General features: G+C 46.0%; 1 protein-coding gene across 5 annotated transcripts in view; it reads left to right on the forward strand.

Moving 5' to 3' along the window:
* Window positions 1–891: 891 nt before the first annotated feature.
* The window catches only part of CLUAP1 (clusterin associated protein 1), a 58676-nt gene continuing 36341 nt past the window's right edge, over window positions 892–23226 (forward strand). The window contains exons 1-8 of one of the 5 annotated variants that reach the window (XM_038151458.1): window positions 892–1311; window positions 1789–1900; window positions 3056–3140; window positions 7215–7394; window positions 9190–9285; window positions 18728–18811; window positions 21376–21509; window positions 22872–23013. In XM_038151458.1, the coding sequence (XP_038007386.1) occupies window positions 1290–1311; window positions 1789–1900; window positions 3056–3140; window positions 7215–7394; window positions 9190–9285; window positions 18728–18811; window positions 21376–21509; window positions 22872–23013 (855 nt within the window). In that variant the 5' untranslated portion in view covers window positions 892–1289. The other 4 variants (XM_038151460.1, XM_038151459.1, XM_038151455.1 and 1 more) reach the window with 4 other exon arrangements.

The following is a 23226-nucleotide window of genomic DNA, read 5'->3' on the forward strand; positions in this document are numbered from 1 at the left end:
CACCAAGAGCAGCAACACCGAGAGCTGCAGCAGCCGGGAGAGCCCCTGGCTGCCCATGGTGCTGCTGAAGGCCGAGCTGCCACACTCAACAGGCTCTGCCACTTCTGCCTGGGCTCTGGGCACGGCGACGGGCTGGGGACACTCATCAGCCACCACGCTGTCCCCAAAGGCTGTAATGTCACAGAATCACTGAATCAATTGGGGTACAAAAGCCCTGTTATTTAGTCCAACCTGGGACCCAGCTGCACCGTGGCAACCAGACCAGAGCCCTGAGTATCACACTCAGGTTTATCTTGAACACCTCCTGCCACAGTGAATCCACCACACACATAAATACCCCATTCTAATATCACCCTTTCAGGGAAGAAATTCCTCCTTAAATATGACCAAAACCTCTCCTGACACATTTAAGACTTCTTGTCCTGTCCCTTGTTCCCTGGAAGCAGAGCCCGAGGCCCACCTGGCTCCATCTGTCACGCAGTTGAGGAGAGTGAGAACATCCCCTCTGAGCCTCCTCTTCTCCAGGCTGAGCCCCCCCGGCTCCCTCAGCCCCTCCACACAGGACATGAGCTCCAGCTCCTTCCCCACCTCTGTTCCCTTCCCTGCACCCGCTCCAGCCCCTCAATGTCCCCCCGCAATTCAGGGGCCCCTAACTGGACACAGCACTGGAGCTGGGGCCTCACCAGCACCCAGTACAGGGCCACAAGCCCTGCCCCGCTCCCGCCGGCCATTCCCTGCGCCCCCGGCCCGGCTCTGCCCCGGCGGCCTCGGCATGTCCTGTGCCGAGCGGCTGAGGGGCTGAGGGAGCCGGGGGGCTCATCCTGCGGGAGGTGGGGGAGAACAGGGACACCTTCCCACTCTCGGCACGCCCGTGCCAGGAGGGTGCAGCCGGGGGGGCTGGCTCTGCTTCCAGGGAACAAGGGACAGGACAAGACACAGTCTTAAGTGCGCCAGGCGTGGTTTAGATTGGACACCAGGAAGAATTTCTTCCCTGAAAGGGTGATGAGATATTAGAATGGGCTGCCCATGCGTGCGGCCGATTCGCTGTGGCGGGAGGTGTTTAAGGAAAGCCTGGACATGGCACTCAGTGCTCTGGTGTGGTCGCCACGCTGGCGATGGCTCGCAGGCTGACTCGCTGACCTCAGCGCGCTCTTCCCCGCAGTTCATCCCGCCATTCCGGAATCCGTGTCCTGCCCGCCGCACGCTTCGCTTCCCGCGGGGTTTGGCCCCGCCGCGCTGCCGTAGCGGCCGCAGTTGCCTCAGAGCGGCGCTGCCCGCGGCTGCCGGCGATGTCGTTCCGCGACCTCCGCAGTGAGCGCGGCCGGGGCGGCGGGGCCGGGCCGGGCGGGACGCGGCAGCCCCGGCTGGGTCTTCCAGGGGCCCCGCTGCTCCGCTCGGCCGCACGGGGAGCTGCCGGCGGGCGGCGCCGCGGGGGATGCAGGGCTGAGCCCGCCGCTCCCTGCCGGGGAGGGGTCCCCGCTGCCGGGGGTGGCGCAGCCCTGCAGGGCGGGATGGCCCCGCCCGTAGGGAACGCAGTGAGCGCTGTGGCTGCAGGGAGAGCCTGTGGCTGCGTTGTTTCAGCTCGTTAAAAACGCCTGTTTTCACTTGAGCGTGTTTTCTGTTGAAATGATACGATTTCTGTTAATTAATGAGGTTTAATTTTTTTAACAGCGCTTTGCACTGGGTATATCACATGGTAACTAAGCAGCAGTCTGTGGGAGATGGCAATCTTGGCAAAGCCCTTACTAGCTTTAAAAGAAGAAATCCCTGCTCTTCCTCATTTTTCAGATTTTACTGAGATGATGAGGGCGCTGGGGTATCCTCGACTCATATCCATGGAGAATTTCCACACCCCAAACTTCATGCTTGTGTCAGAAGTGCTGCTGTGGCTGGTGAAAAGGTTGGTGATGAGGCCAACAAGTTTTGGGCTGATGCTGAGATATGGGGAGTGTGCTTGGGAGCTGATGGTGTGCTGTGAAATGAGGGAACTCAGTGATGTTCAGTAATTCTTTGAGCTCCGTTCTTCTAAATACCAGACAGAAACGTGGTATTTGCAGATTTTTGGCTGAATGACACAGTCTGGAGTAGCAAACCCAGTGACTCAGTGCTGGCACAGGTTTGTGGACACACTCATTTTAAAGTAGCTTTATCTCTCTCACATATTCTCCAAATTCCACAGCCATCCTGTCCATGTCTGATCTCTTATGCAAACAGGGTGAATTTCACCAAAACCCAGCCAGTTCTTGCCCTGTTGCTACAGCCTGGTATTGCCCTGCATCCACAACACGTTTAAAAGAAATAAAATGGTTTGGTTCTAATATTCTACTGCCCAGTTGCAGTTTTACACCCACTTAACCCATTGATAGACTTTGGTTAAATACTTCTGGATCTTGAAGAGTTATTTGAATTATACATTATCTTCTCTCTCCTGCTTAAGTGTAAAATTAAGGGGTTTTTTCAAGAGTGTAAGGTAGAACATTATAAAAACCAACATTGGCCAGTTTTCCTGATTGCTGGATTAATAATGAATAATTAATAATTAATATCCATTAAGTTTAATTACCAAGTCGTTAGAAATTTGCTGAAAACTCTTGCAGTTGTTGTGAAACAGGGATATACTCACAATCATTCAGAAATACTTGGATTAAGTTGCCTAAATAGTCTTTAAAACACTGAGGGTCCAAGTCACTGGATTTCCTTTTATTCTTCCCTGGTTCCTGCTGACTGGCCACTTCTGGAAGTTTCTGCATCTCACTGATGTTTTTTTTAAGCATTTCAGTTTGCTTTTCCACAAGTTTCCTTAGGGAAGGAGGACGTTTGAAACGATGTCTGGCTCTGAGCTTGTGCAGCGTGTCGGGTTCCACAGCTCCTGCAGTTTGTGCAGAGCCCTGTGTGCGCTCCAGGCTCTGGATGCCCCAGGGCGCGGCAGGAATTTATTCACACGTTCATTCTCCAGTCTGCCCGTGCTCACTTTGAGTTTGATCTTTGCCTCACAGATGAAGCAGGCTCTTCATTGCCAGAACCTTGTTGTGATCTCCAGCTGTTGTTTGCACAGGTATGAGCCTCAGAGTGACATTCCTGGGGATGTGGAGACAGAGCAGGACCGCGTTTTCTTCATTAAGGCCGTGGCTCAGTTCATGGTGAGTCTGCCCAGGAGCTGTGCTTGGGCTGAAACCCTGAAGATCTGAAATCCTGGCTCCATGGCAGCTTTAGAGCTTTCTCTCTTAACTCCTCAGAGCTTCCCTGCAAGCGGTGGCTGAGTTTGTGTTACATTCTGCTGCTGCTTTATCCCTGGCAGTGCCCAAGGCCAGGCTGGACGGGGCTTGGAGCAGCCTGGGATGGTGGCAGCTGTCCCTGCCCATGGCAGGGGTGGCACTGGATGAGTTTTAAGGTCCCTTCCAACCCAAACCATTCCATGATTCTGTGATCCTGTGTGTTGTGCTGCTGGAAATTTGAAGAGGCCAGGGCATGCTGTTAGTGACATTCTGTACTTCTCTCTGCAGAGCTGGGTTCTAAATACGATATTGGGACCTAAATACAATATTGGTATCTAAATTGGGATCTAAACCAATATTCATCCTTATCTCTCCTTGTTTATAAAAGGTAACAGTGGAAGAGACAGCTGGAGATGGGAAATGTTTTAAAACCATTTAAATTGTTCAGAAGAGATCCCACCTTGGTTATTGCTAACTTTGGATGCCTGATTTTTTTTTCTGTGCTTGAATTATCATAACTTGTGGTGTTTTCATTATGATGCAGAATCATGTATTGGTTGGATGAGATTTCCCATAGATCAGGGCATGGGGTTTTTTTCTCAGATCCAATTTTTTATGCATGAGCATATTTGGATTGGGTCATCAAATTTTTTAGTCTTTTGGACTAAAATAACATTGTCCTTCATAAAATTCATGTTATTTGGAAGCAGTGGGAGCCTTTGATGTTACCACACACTTAGATCAACACTCTTCATATGTGAAAAGAACTTTCTGGGGCTTCAGGTAGATCTGGAAGCAATGGAAGTTTTTATGCTAATACCAAAGATGAATTGCAATACTTTAAAAAAAAATCTTAAAATGTATTAAAATGTCATTTAAACAATATTTCCCTTGTCATTTGTGAATAGTGTGCACCATAAATTCTCTTAATTCTTAAATTTCCATGTTCAGAGCAGGGTACATTCATGAACCTATTAGAATGTACTGTTGAGCCTTGGGGCATCTTGAGATGGAGTGAACAGGTCTGTTTTCTTTGGGAGGGTTTCCCCCTCCAAGCACAAGTCTGGAAGCAGAAATAATGTGATGCTTTTCCATAGCTGATTTCATGTCAGAAATCCCAAAGGTTTTGGAGAATTACATAATATGATCAGAAAATGAAATTAATGGAAATTACTTTAGTCATCCTGTACTTAGTCTCAGTTAATATTACAAGTTAGTGTGGGGATTATTGTAGGTTTTCAGCATTTTCAGAATGAGAGAAGCTTGTAGACATTTCCTTAATAATTCACTGTCCATGCAATCCACAATTATCTTCCCCAGGAGTTAATGGCTTTATGCATCCGTGGGCAGATGGGAGATGTGATGGAGACAGAATTGTCTCAGCAGAGAATGTCAGGACAGATCCATCACCAGGGAATGTGGCTGGAGCTTTGCTCTGCTTTTCTGAACAAGGAGTGAGGAGGTGTTAATTTTCCACACAGATTAACTACTGCTCTGTGTTCCTGGCAGTTTGAGAGCTTACCAAAAGTCTCCTTCCCAGACCCCAAAGTTCTGAAGTGCCTGCAAGGTTGCCTTAGGTGGGCTTTTAGTCAATTTTCCCCCTGGAGCTGCCCTGATCAGCGGTGCTCAATACCTGGCTGCTGCCTGAGCCCACTTGGATCCAAATTTGAGGCAGAGTGCAACAAAAAGCCTCCAGTGAGTTCATCTCGTAGAAATTCATTCATTAAAACAAACTCAGCAACTCAAGGGCACAAAACCTTTGGCAAGAGCCAGACATCACAGAAAATTTGGCTCCATGATATTAATAAAGCAGATTGTGAAGTTAAGCAAACTTTCTGGCTGTGGCTGCTGTTCTTGCTGAATACTTGGGGTTTTTTGTTGCATTTTAACCATCTGATCTTCAGAATAAATAGCTGTGGTTTTTAATGGTTCTGTAAAGCTAGAAATGTTACAGAATAAAAGAGCAAATCAAATAGGTGTTTCAAAGATGAAGTGATGGAGGTGATTTCCCAAACATGAAGTTGTCTTCTTGACTCCACAGTGCCATTGTGCCAGTCTGAAAAATATAAATCCTTGTCTGTGTATTTTTTCTCTTTTTAACTAGCCTTTGAATGAAAAACCTTTTTTTTTTCCTCTTACTAGACATTGATTTTACTCTCTTGAGGGTGAATGAAGCTGAAATTGGAACTTCTGTCTCCAACAACATCTTTTATAATTTAGTGCATCAGTCCCCTTTGGATAGGGGATGTTTAACAGAGTCTGTCAATTTAATGACCACTTCTCCTATAATGGAATACTTGCTGTTTCTGCAATTATTTTTTTTAGATTGCTTCTACTGCAAGGCAAGGGAGGTGAACATACCTGGCTTTTCACTTTGTGTCTTGGCTCATTTGAGGTCATTCTGAGACCAACATTTCAATTTTGAAATTAGGGATTTTTTGTACTGTGAGTCTCGTATTCCCCTGGCTCAGGTGCACAACATCAGGAGCCTGTTCTGGAAGTTTGGCCTTCAATTTTCAGGAGCCACAGAAGATCCTGAGTTGGGACCTTAAACTCTGGCAGCCTTGGGGCTGTGCCCATTGCCTGGGGAGCCTGTTCAGTGCCCCACCACCCTCTGGGGGAAGGAGCTTCTCCTGAGATGCAGCCTGACCCTCTCTAACGCAGCTCCAGCCATTCCCTGGGTCCTGTCTCTGCAGACAGATACAAAGAGTCGCTTTCCTGGCTGGCTTGAGATTTTGAGATGAGAGAGGCAAGAGGAAAATATTTATTGGAAATTAAAATCTGTTTTTAAAGTCACAAAGTCTTGACAAAATACACCTGAATAAGCATGGGCCAGCATCCGTTTCCTTTGTTTCTGTGGAAAAGCTGGAGCCAAATCCAGGGTTTGTCATGTGGTGCTTTCTCTCTTTAGTTTCACAGGATTTTTTCCTCCAGTCCATTATTCAGTGAAGCTCAATGCAGAGCTTATAATTGTATTGTACCAAGTACTATAATGTCTGAGTCTCTTCCCCCAGCTTGAAGATCCTGCTCTGTCAGAGCCTGAGGGAATGTGAAATCCTTCCAGGAGCACTGTAAAACCAAAGCTGTGTAATACCACCAGTGACTCATGGATAGGCTCTATCTGCTACAGCATTCCCAAAGGAGAAACATTTCAGCAGAAGTTTCATCTCAAAAATATACTGAAATGCAGATGTTAAGTCACTTTTGTGCTTCATGTGTCATTTTTAAGCTTTGTTTTTGGATCCGTAGATGGTGATCAATATTTTTTTTGCCTCCTTGTTTAGTTATGGCACCACAGAGACTCCCTCAAAGTTTCCCCTGAAATTTGTGGTTGGCTCCTTGAGGCAATTCATTTATAATATAAACTTACCTGGAATTTCAAGAACAACATTTGTGTCCTTTCTGTGACAGATAGTAATTTCCCCCCTTTATTATTTTGAAGCACAAAAAGATAATATTAGAATTTTTAGTATTTTTTTCCTTATTGTTCTGTCTGTACCTTTCAGAGATGCAAGGCAAGGGAATAAAATCACTAATATCCTAGCAGGGAAAAAAATTGAGAGAAGCAATAAAACATTTGGAAGGTGCTGCTGGAAGAGAAGACAGTTAAATTAGGATAACTGATCTCATTCTTGCAACTCATTAAGGGGGAAATTTACCTCTCTGCAGCATCATCACAAGACCTGGGCAGCACTTACTTTCCACTTAAACTTAATTTGAATTTAAATGGTGCATAGGGTTTTTGCTGATCTTTATTCAGGGAAGAAATGATGATAGTTTGAGGGTTTTTCTGCAAATGTTCCGACATGCACAAAGTGCACAGGTTTCAGAAAAATTTCTTCCAGAGAGACCGGTATTATGATGAGGCAAACTGGGCGTCCAAACAGGAGGAGTTGTTCTGTACAGCAGAATAACTGGTGCCCCCAAAACGAGCTTTGAGTGCAGATAACTGAGGATTTTGTCCTTTGTGACCGCTGAATTGTTTCGTTCTTGCCCAAGGCTACCAAGGCTCACATCAAGCTGAACACCAAGAAGCTGTACCAGGCCGATGGACACGCGGTCAAGGAGCTGCTCAAGGTCACCTCGGTGCTCTACGGCGCCATGAACACGCAGGGCGCGGAGCGCGCGCACCTCCCCGAGGAGGACAGCGCCAAGTTCAAGTTTGATCTGGGCTCCAAAGTAAGCAAAACTGCCGCTCTCGGGTTCACTTGGGAAAACTCGTCCGTTTGCTAGCTGGCATTTCACTGGAGAATGTTCTGGCAAGGCAGTAGGCAGGGTTTTAAGTCAGGCTTTCAGGAGGTGGGGTTCTGTGACTCTGTGATTTGTTTTAATCTCTGAATTCTCAACCAGAAGCATAATACGAGGTGTCTTGGTTTGGAAAGACAGGTGTCTGCTAAGGAAGGCAGGAGCCTCCCCTGAAGTGGAAACTGTAAACCCCCTCCCTCCGAATTGCTATAAATTTGAAATTAAGGAGGGCTCTCAGGCAAAAATATGGGAGCAGGAATAACAGTTTTTTTATTAGGGAAGAAAATAAAACGATAAAATAAACAATGCATTAAACTAAAACAACACTGACAGAGTCAGAACACAACCTGACACCCTGTGGGTCAGGGTGTTGATAGCAGTCCAATTGGAATTGTGGCTGCAGTCCTCCTGAGTGTCAAGTGTGGTTCTGTTGGAGCAGGGATCCTGTAGAAGGGTGGAGTCTTCCCCTGAAGATCCAGTGGAAAAGGCAGCTGTTCCTCTGGGAATGCAGTGGAAATGCTGTTCTGGTGTCCCAAGATCTCAGATTCTATCCAGTTGGGAATGCTTGGCTCCTCCCTCTGGGCTCACATCTCCCAGTGGGATGCTGTAGTTCTTATCAGTCATGCAGTGACATTCAATAGCCTGTTATCAGCAGATGTCTCCCCTGAGGGAGGAGTGGCTGTGGAAGAGATAAGGAAAACTGCCCACTGAACAGAAGACAACTGCTATACCTCTAACAGATGGTAAACATATTGCTTGGCAATCTGGGGCACAAGGCAACAGTGGCACAAAACTGGTTCTCTTTATATTGAAATCCTGTTGACACCATACAAATATTGGAGTAGGCTGGAATAAAGATTATTTTCTACCTACTGAACTTTTGCAACAGGAGGAGCTTGCAAAATACTGACTGAAAGTTGATTTTGAGCCCATTTGCATTCAAAGAAAGGGAAATCTTCCTGTGATCCTAACAGACATCAAAGGTGTTCAAGCCCTTAAAATAAAAACCATCTCTTGATATTTTAAAAGCACCTTCCCTAAATATAAAAAAAAAAAAACAACCAAAAACAAACAAACAAACAAAAAAAAACACCAAAAAAACCCAAAAAAACCCAGCACTTTGCTAAATAAGAGGAATTTCTGTTACTACATCTGTGGACGATGTCCCTGCCCGTGGCAGGAGTGGAACTGGATGGGCTTTAAAGTCTCTTCCCACACAGACCATTGTATGATTCTCTGTTCCTGTGATTCTTGAGAAAATGGCAGACCCAGAAGTGATTCTCCTCTCTGTAAGTCTGATGTGTCTCTCTGAAAAAATAACAAAAAAACCACTTGGTAGATGCTCAAAAGTTCATTAATTCCATTGCAGGCTGCTCCCATTCCTTTTGGTAAATGAAGTTTTTACTTCTGCTTATGAAAAAGGTGATGTTTCCCTTTGTTCTGGGCAGCACATGAACCAAGAGCTGGCTGAGCCACAGTTCTGAGGAGATTTGTGGGGTTTTTTTCTTGGCCTAAAGTATTTGGGATTACCCTCAGAAACCTGTACCTGACAGAGCCTCACCTGAATTGTTTCAAAGCCAAGAGAGACTGTCCACTCTGATTCTGGTGCACAACCTCTGGCAGAGATTTGACCTCCAGTGCAATTTTGACATCAGAATGAGAAATACCATGGATATTCTTTGTGATGTTGGGATTCTCCTGCTATTCAGTGCTGTTGCTGTGTTCCCAGATTGCTGACTTGAAGGCAGCTAGACAGCTTGCTTCTGAAATCACCTCCAAAGGAGCAGTCCTGTATGACTTACTTGGCAAAGAGGTGGAGCTGAGGGTAAGTATATGCTGGAGAGGGTGGAAAAACTTGTGTTCAGTGGGTGCCTCAAAGGAAAAAGGGAAAAAAAGTCTCAGTTCTTATTAATGGCTGCATCTGACATGAATATCCTGTGAGTTTGGAGGAATGGGCCTGACAGTTTGCATTTCCTTCCTAGTCCTGTTCATGGCTGGACTGTAGGCAGCCTGAGAGAGCAGCCTGGCATTTTCTCTTCAGCAGAAATACTCTGTGTTTGGAAATACAGGTGCAGGCTGTGGTGCTGGGGATTGATATTCTAACAGATAAATGATGAGTGCTGTTAGTTTTCCAAGGGCAAGGCTCATTATTTCTGTGGCAGGAGCTGGAGGCATCACAGCCTGCAGGGTACATGTTCTTCAGCTTAGCTGGAGAAGAAGGAAAATCAAAAGCTGTTGTGTGAAGTCAGTGCACACTGCCAGGAAGTCTTGCTATTATTTTCTTCAGTGCCTTTATCTGCAATGCTGGAGGTTCTTCATTTTCTGAAAAGGGACTTTAAAGGAGGGAGACCCTGCATGGTGTTGGAAATGTTCAGATATCTGAGCTGGAGAAAGTGCACCCTTCAAAGATGTAAACTCTGAGCCTCCACAATTAATGCTCCCAGATCCTTGTTTGATGGAGCACAGGTGTTTCAAAGGTGGCTGAAGTTCCTCCATGGAACACTGCCTTTCCTGCTGGATCCATACATCACTGGGGTGTGCAGGGCGTTAATACTTCAAAAGAGAGGGAGAAGTGATAATCCAGTTCAACTCAACGTGCAGCACTGTCACAACTGTTAATCAGTTACTTCTCCTCTTGCACTCTGCCTCATTTCTTGGCCTTGAAGGAGTTTTCACACAGCTGCTGTGTGATGTGTTAATATTTGCTTTAGTGGAGCATTGGACCCTTTTGCTCTGAGTACAGGATCCCTGTAACTCTGCTAAAAGTCAAATATAGATCAGTTTAGGCATTTTTAAAAGTACTCAAGCATTGGTTTGAATTGGGTGTTGTTTAGTCACTTGAAATCAAGGCTTTGAGGACACTGAGTTTAGAACTGGGCCCTGGAATAGGGCCAGGCACAAGTGGAGTGTGCTGAAAGCAAGAGCTGAAAAATGAGGAGATGAGAAAACGCTTCAGTGCAGCCACTTCTCAGTGGGGGCATTAAGAGCTCTGGGGTGGGAGCCTGCTTAGAGGTGCCGTTTCTGAAAGGATTGGATTTCTTAGAGACAGCAGTGAGCACGTGTTCCTTGTGGCTGAGCACACAAGGTGGGGCCAGCTAATCCTGCCCAGGTGGACTGGTTGTGTTTTGCAAAAAGGTTTGGCAGATGGAACTTGCTGTCTTTAGGGAATGCTGTCCTGGGAAAGGTGACCTTCTGTGCCATTGGCTCTGAGTGCATGGCCTAAAGGCAGCAGGTGACAGTGACAGCACAGGGAGAGCCTCCAGAGAGCTGCAGAAGATACTTTTGGGCTCTGTTCCTTATGATTTGGGGCTGGTTCCAAGGTTTTTCAGTGATTTGTTAAACCTAAAGGACCCATTTTTGGCTGGCATGCTAAATGTCAAGTTTGGGACATGCAACAAACTTGAGACTTGAGCGTGTAGCAAAGCAAACAGGTTCCAGATTAAAAGTCAGGAGGTTGCAGGAACCAGTTTGGCAGTGGAATTTGTAATTTTTAGTTATCAGCCCCCAGTTCTGCCTTTCAGTTGAAGTATGAAATTTGCCCATCCCAGGAGGGGCTTAGAGCCAAACACTGCTGGTTTTTTCCATCACTGATGGGTCTGGGCTTCTTGTCAGCACTGAGGACAGTCAGGAATTGCCCTTCCTCACCTGCCACATCCTCCCTGGATCCTTCATGAGGAGGTGCTCAGGAGACCTCAGGAATGGCATCCTCTGCCTGCCCTTCCCACCCTGTTCCAGGTGGGGAAGAATTGAAGCTCATTCTGGCTTTGGGGGGAAAATAGAGCTATGCTGGTAGATGCCAAATTAGTTGCCATTAAACCAAGACTACTTTTATTGCTTGTTAATGTACAGGTTATTGATTTCCATTGGTTATTTTCTTCTGGCAGTGCCTGGCTAATTAATGTTCACACTAATTGGCACTGCCAGGGGGTTTGTGCTGTTGAAGGGCAGGGGAGCTGTGTGATTTAGTTTTTTATTCCATTTTATTTCCTGAAACCTGTTGCATGTGCCAAAATCTATCAACAGCTGTCATAGTGTTTAAAGGAATTTGAAAACATGGGAGTTTTATGTTCCCTGAACCTCTTTTCTCTTTCTTTCTCCAATCCAATAATTTCCAAATAGTTAAATAAAAGCTCTTCCTACCTAAGCTTCAACCTAGGCTGATGATAAGTCTTATTTCAATCCTAAGTGAAGATGGCTTCACTTTCCAGGAACTATAAAGGAAATGCCAGCATTTGGCACTAATGGGTTGACTCGATCTGTTTTCACAGTCTGAGCAGCTTTTGGAGAAAGATCATTGGGGAAAAGTGAAGTAAAACTCATTATTTCCTTTGGAAATGCTGACTCTAATTTGCTCCACAACCTTTACCTTCTTTGTTGGAGTCTTTTTGTACATAATTTGTATAGAAACTGTGTAGAAAAACTACATACATTAGATAAATTTCATTGCTCCTAGTCATGAAACACTTTTTAAAATAAATTACTTTCTGAATGAAAACAAATTTCAGCTAGAGAAGAATTTAGGGGAATGGTTCTGTTAGATTTATTGGAGGTAGAGAGTGCTGTAAATGTATGTACATATTTTTGGGGAAGAGTTGAGGTCTGATTTCTCAGAAATGTGGTTCTGTGCCTTTCTGAAGCCTTTGCAAATACCTTATTCCCTGACTGAATATACAGTTCTTCTGTATATTTAAACTGCTTCCCAACTTAATCTGTAATGCTAAAAAATAATTTTTCATTAACATCAGAGGAAGAAACAAAACCTACAGGGTGTGCTGAATTCAGACTATGGTGTTGGTAAGTTCTGTGGGAGAAAAAATCCCAAACAACCCCCAAAGCTGGATTGTCAGATGAAAATCCCAAATATAGTTACTGAGTCACAGTGCTGAGCTGTGTTGTTTCTAGCCCAGCTGTGGATGAGCTTAGTGCAGGTTATTGGTGTCCTGTGGCAGTGCTGGAGACACAGAATGTTTATTTAAGAACACATTTAAGCATTACATTTGGAAGGTAATTTGCAGCTCCCAGTCTTGCTGGTCCAGTCCTGGAGCACAAGAATTGCAGCTGGGATTTGTAGAGTTTAGTGGAGCTGATGAATGAGCTTGGTACCACACAGTGAGATCCCTAAATGAAAAGCCAATTCCATGCAAATTCCATGCATGGAGAAATACATCTTCATCTTTATTGTTTCCTTTCCTGCCGGGGGCACTTTCTCTGCATTTCATTGCTATGCAGCTTTACTTTTCAGAATATTTACAGTTACCTTTGGAAGAGTAAGCAGGCATGTTGAGTTTTTTGCATGGGGAAGGTGGGTTGGTTTGGATTTGAGATGGGCATGAGAGATTTTGTTTGCATTTCTTTCTCTGTCTTCCTACACGGTGCTAAATGAAAGGAGAAAAGAAATCGTTGAAAATACCAGTCTGTGATTAAGGCTGTCAAACCCCAAATCAAGAAAAGTAGCAAGGGAATTAATGTCAGCACTCAGGCAAAATGCTGCTCTGCTTCCCTATGCACTCCCTTTTCTGGGATCTACACAGCTGCCATTCTGTACATGGAAAAAGATGTTGGAAAAGCCAGTGGTGCTCTGTATCCTGAAAACATGGCAAGGTGGGGGAAATGGCCAGATTAACCTTTGGGGGAAGAGAGGGGTGATGAGCTGGTGCAAATCATTCTTCAGCTCAAAATAAAGCAGTAATGAGACTTGGAAGGGCAGTTGTCCCCAGCTGAGGAAGGGTTCTCTTGAATTATCCTACAATGGAAATGCAAAAGGAAAAATTCCTGGCTGTTTTTAACTCTGAGTGCCTCCCACTCTGCTTCTGCCAGAGGTCCTGGGCCACACTAGCAGGAGCCTGTCAGGAAGCTGCCCTGCTCGGACTTGCTGAATTATTGGGCAGAGGAAGATAATGGAGCAAAAAATATTCCAGAAGAAAACTGCCTCTGTGCTGCTGGCAGGCAGGAAGATTTCTGACCTTCTCAGGCTTGTTTTCATTTTATTTACCTCTTAATTAGTTGGAAGCCCTGTAAAACTGAAGAAAAATGAAAATAATATTTTCTTTTAAGGCTTTTAGCTTGTGCTGAAGATGGACAATGCAGTGAGTTTGTGTTCTAATGCTCCTCTTGGCACTTATCCCATCTGTGCCCTTGAACAAAGTGTTTATTCCCTGTATCCACTCCTGTAAATAAAGGAATTGCTGAATTTGGTAGATTAAAGCTTTTAACAGCCACATGAAGTGTTTGCCACTCTGTGGAGGATAAATTCTGGGCACTGCTCCCTGTTTTTGGTATGGATGCCCACAGCACCAGCTCGTTCCCAAAATGATGGGGGGCACTGAGAATCCTGTTACCAGCTCAGCTGGGAAGGGCTGGAATTAAACTCTTCAGACAGCCTGAGGCATTTAGACCCAGCTGTGGACCTGAGGCAGTGTTAGCTCAGCACCAGGCCTGGCCACTAAGGACATTTCACTTGGATCTCTCTATTCCCAGCTTTTGGATCAAAGAGCCCTTCCTTCCCCCTCCCACCACAGCTGCTGGGGGCAGAGGGAGATGTGATTTCAGACAGGGCTGCATCACTCCCTGCTCTTTGGAACTTAACTGCAAAAAGTCATTTTATTGGGAATGTTGGAAGCATTTTCCCGCCTGCCAGATGTTCCTTCTGGATACGAGACACTGCCCAAGGGAGGCTGATAAATGAATTTCTCTCATTTCCTGGGCTTTGGTTACAGAGCTGCCACACACAGAACTTCTAGTGGAAATTTGTAACTTGAAATTGCCACAGCTCTGGAGAATTACTTGTTTGCTTCAGTTTTTTTCAACAGTCCTGCTTCTAACCCAAGCCTGCCTCCACTCTGAGGAAGAAGGCTTATTGCAAATTGGGAAGCCAAAGTTAACCCTTGCACCTGTGATGCAGTGTTGAATCAATATTAGATAGCTTTAACCCGAGCTGCAGCCGTGTGTATGTATTTAAAGTCAGAAATCATTTTGTATGGCCTTCCCAGGAGTATTTAGCTTGAAGAAATGGCATCAGCTGTAAAGCAGTGGTTGGCACATTTCTCCTGACATTTTGGGGACTGGTTTTGTCCAGTGGAAGGTGTTCCTGCACGTGGCTGGGAGTTGGAATCAGGTGAGCTTTCAGGTCTCTTCCAGCCCTGCCCTTTTTTCCTTTGTAGACCAACCATCAATGCCCATGCAAGGCCATTTCTAGCTGATTGAAATTTGGCATTTATTTGGGGTTTTGGAATTTGTTGGGAATTTGGTATTTGGAATTTCACTCACAGGCTTAGCTTCTCCTCTGGAAAAAGAAGTTCCTTGTCACATTCCCACAGTCTGGAGGAGACATCCCAGGCCACCTCCTGGCCAAGGAGCCATGAAGTGACAACTCCCTGCAGTCCTGAGGACTGATCCAAGCTCTGCCAATGCAGTCTGTCCTCAAACCTTGCAGAGGGTAAATGAAAGGTGAGGATTCTGAGGGTGTGGAAAGATCACAGGAGGCACATCCTGGGGTTTGTCAGCTGAGGGTGAATCAGTGGCATCAACTCCAGAGTCAGAAGATGGATGGACCTGGTGAGGGAGGCTTTAAAGTTCCCTTTCCTGCCTCAGCAGAACCACATGCAGGTTACTTCTGATTCTTTCTGATCCGTTGAAAAATTAAGTTTTCCACTTGCTTCTCTCTCCCAGACCTGCCTGTGGCATGGGTTTTACCTGCTGGGATAGCTGAGCGTTTGGGGCACTGATTGCTGAGTAGGGAAATGTCTTTGTGGACACCTTTTGCAGACTGCTGAGATGAACGTGAAACCAAGCAGCATCGTCTGGAAGCAGCAAAATTCTCATTTGCCATGACTTTAATGTCTTGAGGGGGCAGATGAGCTGTTGGGAAGGGTCAGATTCTTTCAGAAGGATGAATGTCCCTCATGAGCCTCCCTGTTTTGATATAACAGTGCCAGATCATCCCTGGATTGGCCAAATGTGATCCCAGCGTGGGTGGGTGAACTCCTTGAGTAACAAACTCCTACAGGAGAGCTTTGTGGCCTGCAGGGGCAGCTGGAATTGCCAGGGCCCTGTTTGCTGGGAGTAGGGCGTGTGGGGCTGCCTGGATTGAGGCTGAAGTGGCAGTGAGGAGTGCACAAACTTCAGTGTGCATCAGGCTTAGAACTCCTGGGAAACAAAAAATATTTAACCTGTGGTCAAAAACTCAGAAAAAGAACCATGGAATGGTTTGGCTTGGAAGGGACCTTGAAGATCACCCAGTTCCACCCCTGCCATGGGCAGGGCCACCTTCCACTATCCCAGGTGGCTCCAAGCCCCATCCAGCCTGGCCTTGGACACTGCCAGGGATGGGGCAGCATCAGCAAGACCAGTGTGCCAGGGAAAAAAGCTTCGATTTCTGTTCCTTACCACAAAAAAATGTGTTTAGAAACCTCTGCTAGACCTTGAGCACATCAGAACATGTTATTACACCACATCTATCATCAGTGACTTGCATGCTGGTCATGCCTAATTACTTCTCTTGGTTCCTTCCTGCAGTTTAGAGGTACAGTGCATCCATTTTTCCTCACATCAGGCACACTGAAGCTGCTTTATCAGCTTGTGGTCCATAAAATGGAAATTCATTACCAGTTCAAAATGCTTCCCTGGGCATATTTGCAGAATGGGTTTTGCAATAGCAGCTCTTCACTGTTAACTGGGAATGAAGCTCTTGGGGAGAGATTCCCAGCAAGGGAAGTGGTGCATTTGCAAAGGGTCCTTCTTGAAAAGAGATCTTAAAGGTCAAACTTTGCTCTCTGACAGTGTTCATAGGGTTACAGGAAATGGCCCAGTGACTGTTACCCAGGGAAGCTGTGACAGACATCTACAACAAAAAAATCAGTGGTTTTGATAGACTCAACATACATTTATGTTTCCACTATATTTCCACTAAATATTACTGTTTTTCCATAACATTTAATGTCTTTTCCACTTAGACTTGTTACTCCAGAGAGTCAAAGTTAGGTTAGAGGCTGTGTTGTAACAGTGAAGTTACTCTGCCCATTCCAAGGCAGAGTTTTAGGGATGAACTGTATGTACAGAGGATTTTCCTCTCCAGCTCTTGGGGTGTGAGGGGTTAATTGCCCTGAACTTCTCCTCTTCCAGGCTAACCCTGATTGCACAGTCTGAAAATACAAATTCCAGCATTTCCACTGTTCTGCATTTCCCTGGCAGATTTTTGCAGGCAGGTGTGGCTGTAGGACTGAACCTTGCTGTAGAAAACGAGGTGGATTTCTGTGGAAGCCTGTGGTGTGTACATGGAATTTCAGAGCTCTTAGAGGGAAGGCGGAAGAAGGAAAGACATTAAACCTGCATGAATTACTCCAGCTAAAAGGGCAGATCCTCAGAAGCTTCTCAAACCAAACCCGTCAGCTCCCTGCCCTGCCCCACTGCAGTGCCCTGTCCATGTTCCGGGGTGTTTCACCAGGCAGCTTGAGGGGAGCTGGTCAGGGAGTAGTTCATGATTTCAGACTGCACTTCTTGCTGTTCCTTTGACCTCTTTGCAGGTGGAAAGGACAATAATTCCCATTCCTCTGCTGTTTTGTTTGAAGTGTGTTGGCTCTGTGGCACAGACCCTCTGAGCCCAGCTGGCAGGGCAGTGTGTGCACCAGGCTGGTCCTGGCAAGGGCCTCACAAATAAACAGGGATTTTGTTGGTCCTGGCAAGGGCCTCACAAATAAACAGGGATTTTGTTGGTCCTGGCAAAGGCCTCACAAATAAACAGGGATTTTGCTGGTCCTGGCAAGGGCCTCACAAATAAACAGGGATTTTACTGAGCTTCTGAAATGGTAAAATGTTCCCAGACAACTGAGCTACATTATTCTTCCCCACCCTCCTCCAAAAAACATTTATATATGGAATTATTTGGGAATTTGTATTGCACAGCTGTTTTGTATCTTATTTCTGCCCAAATAAACTTTCTGCTTTGGAGTTTGTTTTTCTCTGCACTTCACAAGCACTTCAGTGTGAGCAGTCACTGCCACCAACAGATGTAACTGCTGTCACTCTCCCCAGCAGAATATTTGTTCTCCTTCTTTTCTCATGCCAGGAAAATGAACTTTTGTGCAGCATGTGCTGGGATTGCTCAGACACCTGATCCAGCAGAGGAATAAGCTCAGCACAAAAAGCTGCTTTTATTGTTTTGCTGGATGAGCTCCCAGGTTGGGTTCACCCTGCAATTCCCTGGAGTTGGTGGGAAAGGACCAGGCTCTGCTGGAGCTGAGCTGTGCAATCTGGAGAGTCTGGCATGGCATCTTAGCAAAGTTACTGAATCTGCTTCCAGAATTCCTCCTGTGGTGGGCTGGGTACAGCTTGTGGCAAAGTGTACAAAGCATTTTTAGGTTCTTAATCAGATATTTTCTAGAAAGATGCTTTCTCCATCTTTATCCACCTGTTACCAAGTGTTTTGCCAATGTAAGATTGTTTTAGGGACATGGAGCTGCAAAATTCCCTCTCTTCCCTTCCAGTGCCAAGCAAGCAATAAGAAGTTTTTATATAATGAGCAGGTCAGTGTTTAAGGCATCAATTAGACAAGTGCACAGCCAAGCCCATATGTCCCCCAAACCTCTGAGAGGGGTTTTTTAATCCTTTGGGGTCTAAACAAGGATCAGTGGGGGTTTTTGAGGAATCTGACTCACTCAGTTGTCAGAAGCAGAGATGCCCATACATCTGCACATGGGAGGCACACGGAATCACGGAATATCCTGGGTGGGAAGGACCCACAGGGGTCATTCAGTGTCAGTGCAGGACACCCCACAATCCCAGCCTGTGCCTGGGGGCATTGTCCACAGGCTCCTGGAGCTCTGGCAGGGTCAGTGCTCAGTGTCCACCTGTCTGGCACAGTCTGGTGGCTTTGTAGTCCTTGTAGCTCCACACTTTTGGGACACTGTGCTCCTCTACCTGCACTGATGTTTTCATGGGTTGTGTTGTACAGGTGATGGAATCTTCTGTGCCCTGCTCCACATGTAAAATCAGAGCAGTTGCCAAAAATCTGCCTTCAAGAATAGCTGCAGTCAGACACAGCACTCACCTCATTTGGAAAAGATGCCTTGATTGCTCCCTCCTGCTCATCTCAACTCACTTTTTCATCATCTCCTGGTGTCTAAATCATCTCAGCCTTGGTGAATAAACACTAGATCCTACCCCATTTATTATGCAGATGATCCTATCATTGTTGCTTGATCACCCTCAGTTCTGCATAAATTAGTTCCTTTGTGTGGTGTTTAAATATATTGGTTCATTTTATTTCATAGGAAGCAAGGACAGAATCTCTTGGCAGACCTTTGGAGATAAATGAGGCTGAGAAGGTGATGAAAATTGCCATTAACAGCGTTCTGGTAAGCAAAATATCATTTATTTGATTGCAAAATTATAATTTTTCTGCTGCAAGAAGAAATTTGCTCTTTTTATCAACAGCTTGGGGTAAAGAGTGCCAAAGCCATCACCTGCAGCTGCAGTTGGTGCATCTAAGAGCTGCTCTAAGCCCCTCTTGTGGGAAAAAACACATTGTAGTCATATTCCCTGCCTCTGTTAGGAGCTTCACCCCAAAAGCTCTACAGGAGAGATAAAAATTGCCCAAATCAGCACAGAAATATACACCCTCTGCCTTGTGTGAGCCCTGTGACCTCCGCAGAGTCGGGGCTGCAAGGAGGGACCGGGGTGACTCCAGAAGTGCTGGTGCCTCTGGAGTTGGGGGGCTCTGGAAGCAGGGGGGCTGAGCTGGCCAAGGGGTGAGTGAGGCTGGCCCTGTGCTAATGAGATCCTGCCAGGGCATCCCTGTGCTGCTTGCTGTGCAGGACTCCTTGTCTGTCCTGCACTTGCCAGCACTGTCCTTGCTCCAGTGGCTTCCTGAATTTCTGAGCCTTCAGCTGCACTGTGTGAGGAGGGAGTTAATTAACTCCAGTGATTCCTATCAATTATTTCACTGCAAACTCTATCCAGTCCAAGTGTTTGACTACAAGAGTGGAGTTCCAGGTTTAAACAACCAATGGATAACCAAGAGAGATTCCAGGTAATCTTCCCTTATGTTTTGCTCCTGCTCACAACCTGTGTAAATACTTGTCATGATCCACCCTCACGGACAGGATTGTGATGGTTCGTTATCTGATCTCAGGGGACAAAACACCAACACGGCAAGGGGGTTTGCAGTAACAATCAAAATCAGTGTACTTTATTGAATAATCACAGCAAAATGCATTGGAGGGCATTGGGGAAGAGAGAGAGAGAGAGAGAGAGAGAGAGAGAGAGAACGAAACCCTGCAGGAAAGAAAAGAAAGAGGGAATAGGTATATCTACCAATGTAGAGGCAATGTAATTCTTCGAGGTCCAGCCCAGTCGAAATCCAGTCGAGGAGTCGCCTTCACGTTGGGCAGATCTCAAGTTAGCTAGCTGACTCGAGGGGTTTTATTAGAATTTTCTATTGAAAGTTGGGAAGGAGGGGGGAAAATATACAATAGCCTTATGATCTCATCTGCTCAGCAGTGGGGCAGAGCCATTGTTTTCTTGGTCCAGTGGTCACTACCTGCAGGCAAACATCTCCGTTTGATCAGCTGTTCTCCCCCACACACACTGCCACCCTCCCCTCCCAGGTTAGAGGTTTCAGTCCTTGAGGAGAAAAGGAGTCTTTTCCATATAGGGGTTTCATGTCTCAGTCTTGGAGGGAGTGGCTTCTCCCATCTCAGTCCATCTGCCACGGTGGTTGTACAGTAGATGAAGGGTCTTCTGTGGAGACCAACAAAAGGTAATTCCAGAAAAGAGTCCAGCCAGGCTTGGGGGTGGAAAACTCCAGGCCATTGTCGCAGAGCAGATACAGGCGAAGAAAGGTCAAGGTGCCCCTTCTCCTTTCACTAGGTCCAGTGTTCCAATACAGCAAACACACCTGCAAACAATGGCTCAGCAGGCCAGAAGCTCTGCTCCGGCCTCGGGACCCTGGCACGCTCCCACCAAACCAGGATGTCAGAAACAGGATCCTCTTTCAGTGGTCCCAGTTTCTGCCTTTTTTCACGACGATCGTGAGGCAGATGAGAGGAATTTTGGACAGAGTCTTACAATACTAAATGTTGTTAATGTACATTTCTTACTCCAGCTTCTTACTCCTCACCTCCATGAGAGAGGGATTGGATTGCTGGCAAACAGCAGTGACACACTCAGCTCATTAATCCTGGCCCAGTTCATGGAATGACCTGTTGGAGCTGAGCAGCACCAACACTCACAGCTGGAATTCCAGCAGTGGAATCCTCCCTCTCCCTCTCTCCCTCCAAAGATGCTCGTGGTTTCTCGAGCCTGAGCACACTGGATGTACTCAGCTCATTTGAATCAAGTGGAATATTCCCACTTCCCCTCCCAGTTCCTATAGCACACGTTGAAATGTTCAAGATGCTTCCCAGATTTTGAAAAAAGTGGATAAAACAAAGCTTAGGAAAGGATGAAGATATTCAGTTCTGCATAAAACTGACTTGTATCTTGAAGAGAAAAAAAAGATGGAAGCTTAAAATTCCCTAAAATAGTAGCAAGAAAAAAATGCATTTATCATCTCTTTATTCAGAGAGAATCATGGAATCATTAAGGCTGGAAACAACCTGAATGATTCTATTAAGATAAAATCCAAAAAGACCTTAACGATGCCAACAGATAGGCTTCTTCCTGCCTTCTACTGCTTCTTCAGTGAGAAGGAAAATTAAAGTTACAGCTGTTTGGTTTTCTTTCTTTAAGAATGTTGGCAAAAAAAAAAAATCAGGTATTTTACACTTGCAAATGTCCAGTTAGTTCATTATCCTGGCCACAAAGAACTTTTGAATTTCCATTGCCTACTTGAGTAAACACAGCAGAACAATGTTCAGCATCTGAAAGATAAATGCAATTATCCCAATGCCAGCCATGGTTCACCATCCTTCTCTTTCAGGAAGAAGTCCAAAAGACCAAAGACATGTTGAATAATGTGGCTTTGGATGAGGCCAATTTGGAAGCCAAGATTGAAAAACGAAAATTGGAGCTGGAAAGAAGCCAGAAGAGGCTGCAGACTCTGCAGAGTGTTCGGTGAGGATCATGAACTGATTATCTACTGCAGGAAGGAGTGTGAACAGAGAGGGTGGAACTGGTGCAAACAGTCCCTCTGCTCCCAGAGGCTTCTGGTGTTCACCACCAACTGGAAAAATTCCTTCTGCAGCCCTTGTTAGGGTCACATCCTCTGGTACACTCTGCCAGAGGATTCACGGAATCACAGAATCCCAGACTGGTTTGGGTGGGAAAGGACCTTATAGCCCATCCAGTGCCCCCCCTGCCATGGGCAGGGACACCTTCCACTATTCCAGGTCACTCCAGGCCCCATCCAGCCTGGCCTTGGGCACTGCCAGGGATCCAGGGGCAGCCCCAGCTGCTCTGGGCACCCTGTGCCAGGGCCTGCCCACCCTGCCAGGGACCAATTCATAATTCCCAATATCCACGCTAAACCTCTCCTTTTTCAGTTTGAACCCATTGCTCCTTGTCCTATCACTGCAGTTCCTGATGATGAGTCCCTCTCCCTCCTTGTAAGCCCCATTGGATGCTGGAGTGTTCAGGTTCACAGTTTGGGTTGATTTCTGGCCCTTAATTAACTTCTAGGTTTATACAATCTCCAATCTAACCTGATATTAACAAAGAGGAACTATTAGACAAGGGAGTGGTGGAAGGAATGAGCTGGGTTCACATCCCTGTTTTATCAGCACCACTCTGCAGGATGTGGATTGGCTGGGTGTGAAGCTCTGAGCAGCAGCAGTGGTTTTTGGGGTGCATCACTCAGCTCTCAGGTGTAATGACATCATCACTTCATCATACTGTCTAATTAAATTTGTAATGACCCAGGACACTTTTGTAGCAAGGAAGTCCCCAGCAAAGTAGATGATTTGCCAGCCATGCCACACACTAACTTTGTGCAGTTAAGGAACAGCAGGATAAATAATCTAACATTGCCTTCTGAGGGGGCCAAAATGCTGCCTTTGTGCCTGTGTGAAAGGAAAAGGGAGTTGTACACAAAACCCTTCTCCTTGCTTTATGTAATTCCCAGGATTGTTTAGTGGGGGGCTTTGTCTTCAGCTTTTATTCTCTGGAGCAGTGTGAAACCTTAAAAAAAAAGAGGTTTTTTGGTTTAGGGGATATGGAAGGGCAGCTGCAAAACCAAAATTGCTTTTCAGAATTCTGTATATACAGAGAAATATTTATAGACCCCTAGAATCACAGAATGGCTTGGGTTGGAAGAGACCTTAAAGCTCATGTCATCCCAAGTCCCTGCCATGGGACATCTCCCACTGTCCCAGGTTGCTGCAAGCCCCATAAAACCTGGCCTTGAGCTCTTCCAGGGCTGGGGCAGCCCCAGCTGCTCTGGGCAGATTTCACTGAGTTCCCTGTGCTTGCTCTCCCCAGCCCTGCTTTCATGGATGAGTATGAGAAGATTGAGGAGCAGCTGCAGAAGCAGTACAGCACCTACCTGGAAAAATTCCGAAATCTGACCTACATGGAGCAGCTCCTGGATGATCATCGACGGACAGAGCAGGAGATGTTTGAGGTAGGACCCTCTGGAAATGCTCAGCAGGACTGTACAGCCTGCAGATCAACAGAAAATGTTTTAATCCCCTTTTCCAAAGCAGCACATCAGGAGTTGAGTCACTGGCAGGTGAGGGACAGTCCAGTGGCTGTGGCTGCTCCTGGCCAAGCACAACAGCTGATGAAGTCAAAGTTAAACCAGTGAAACCAGTGCAGACATGGCTCTTGCCAGTCT

The sequence above is a fragment of the Motacilla alba genome, chromosome 14, assembly GCF_015832195.1.
Source record: "Motacilla alba alba isolate MOTALB_02 chromosome 14, Motacilla_alba_V1.0_pri, whole genome shotgun sequence".
NCBI lineage: Eukaryota > Metazoa > Chordata > Aves > Passeriformes > Motacillidae > Motacilla > Motacilla alba.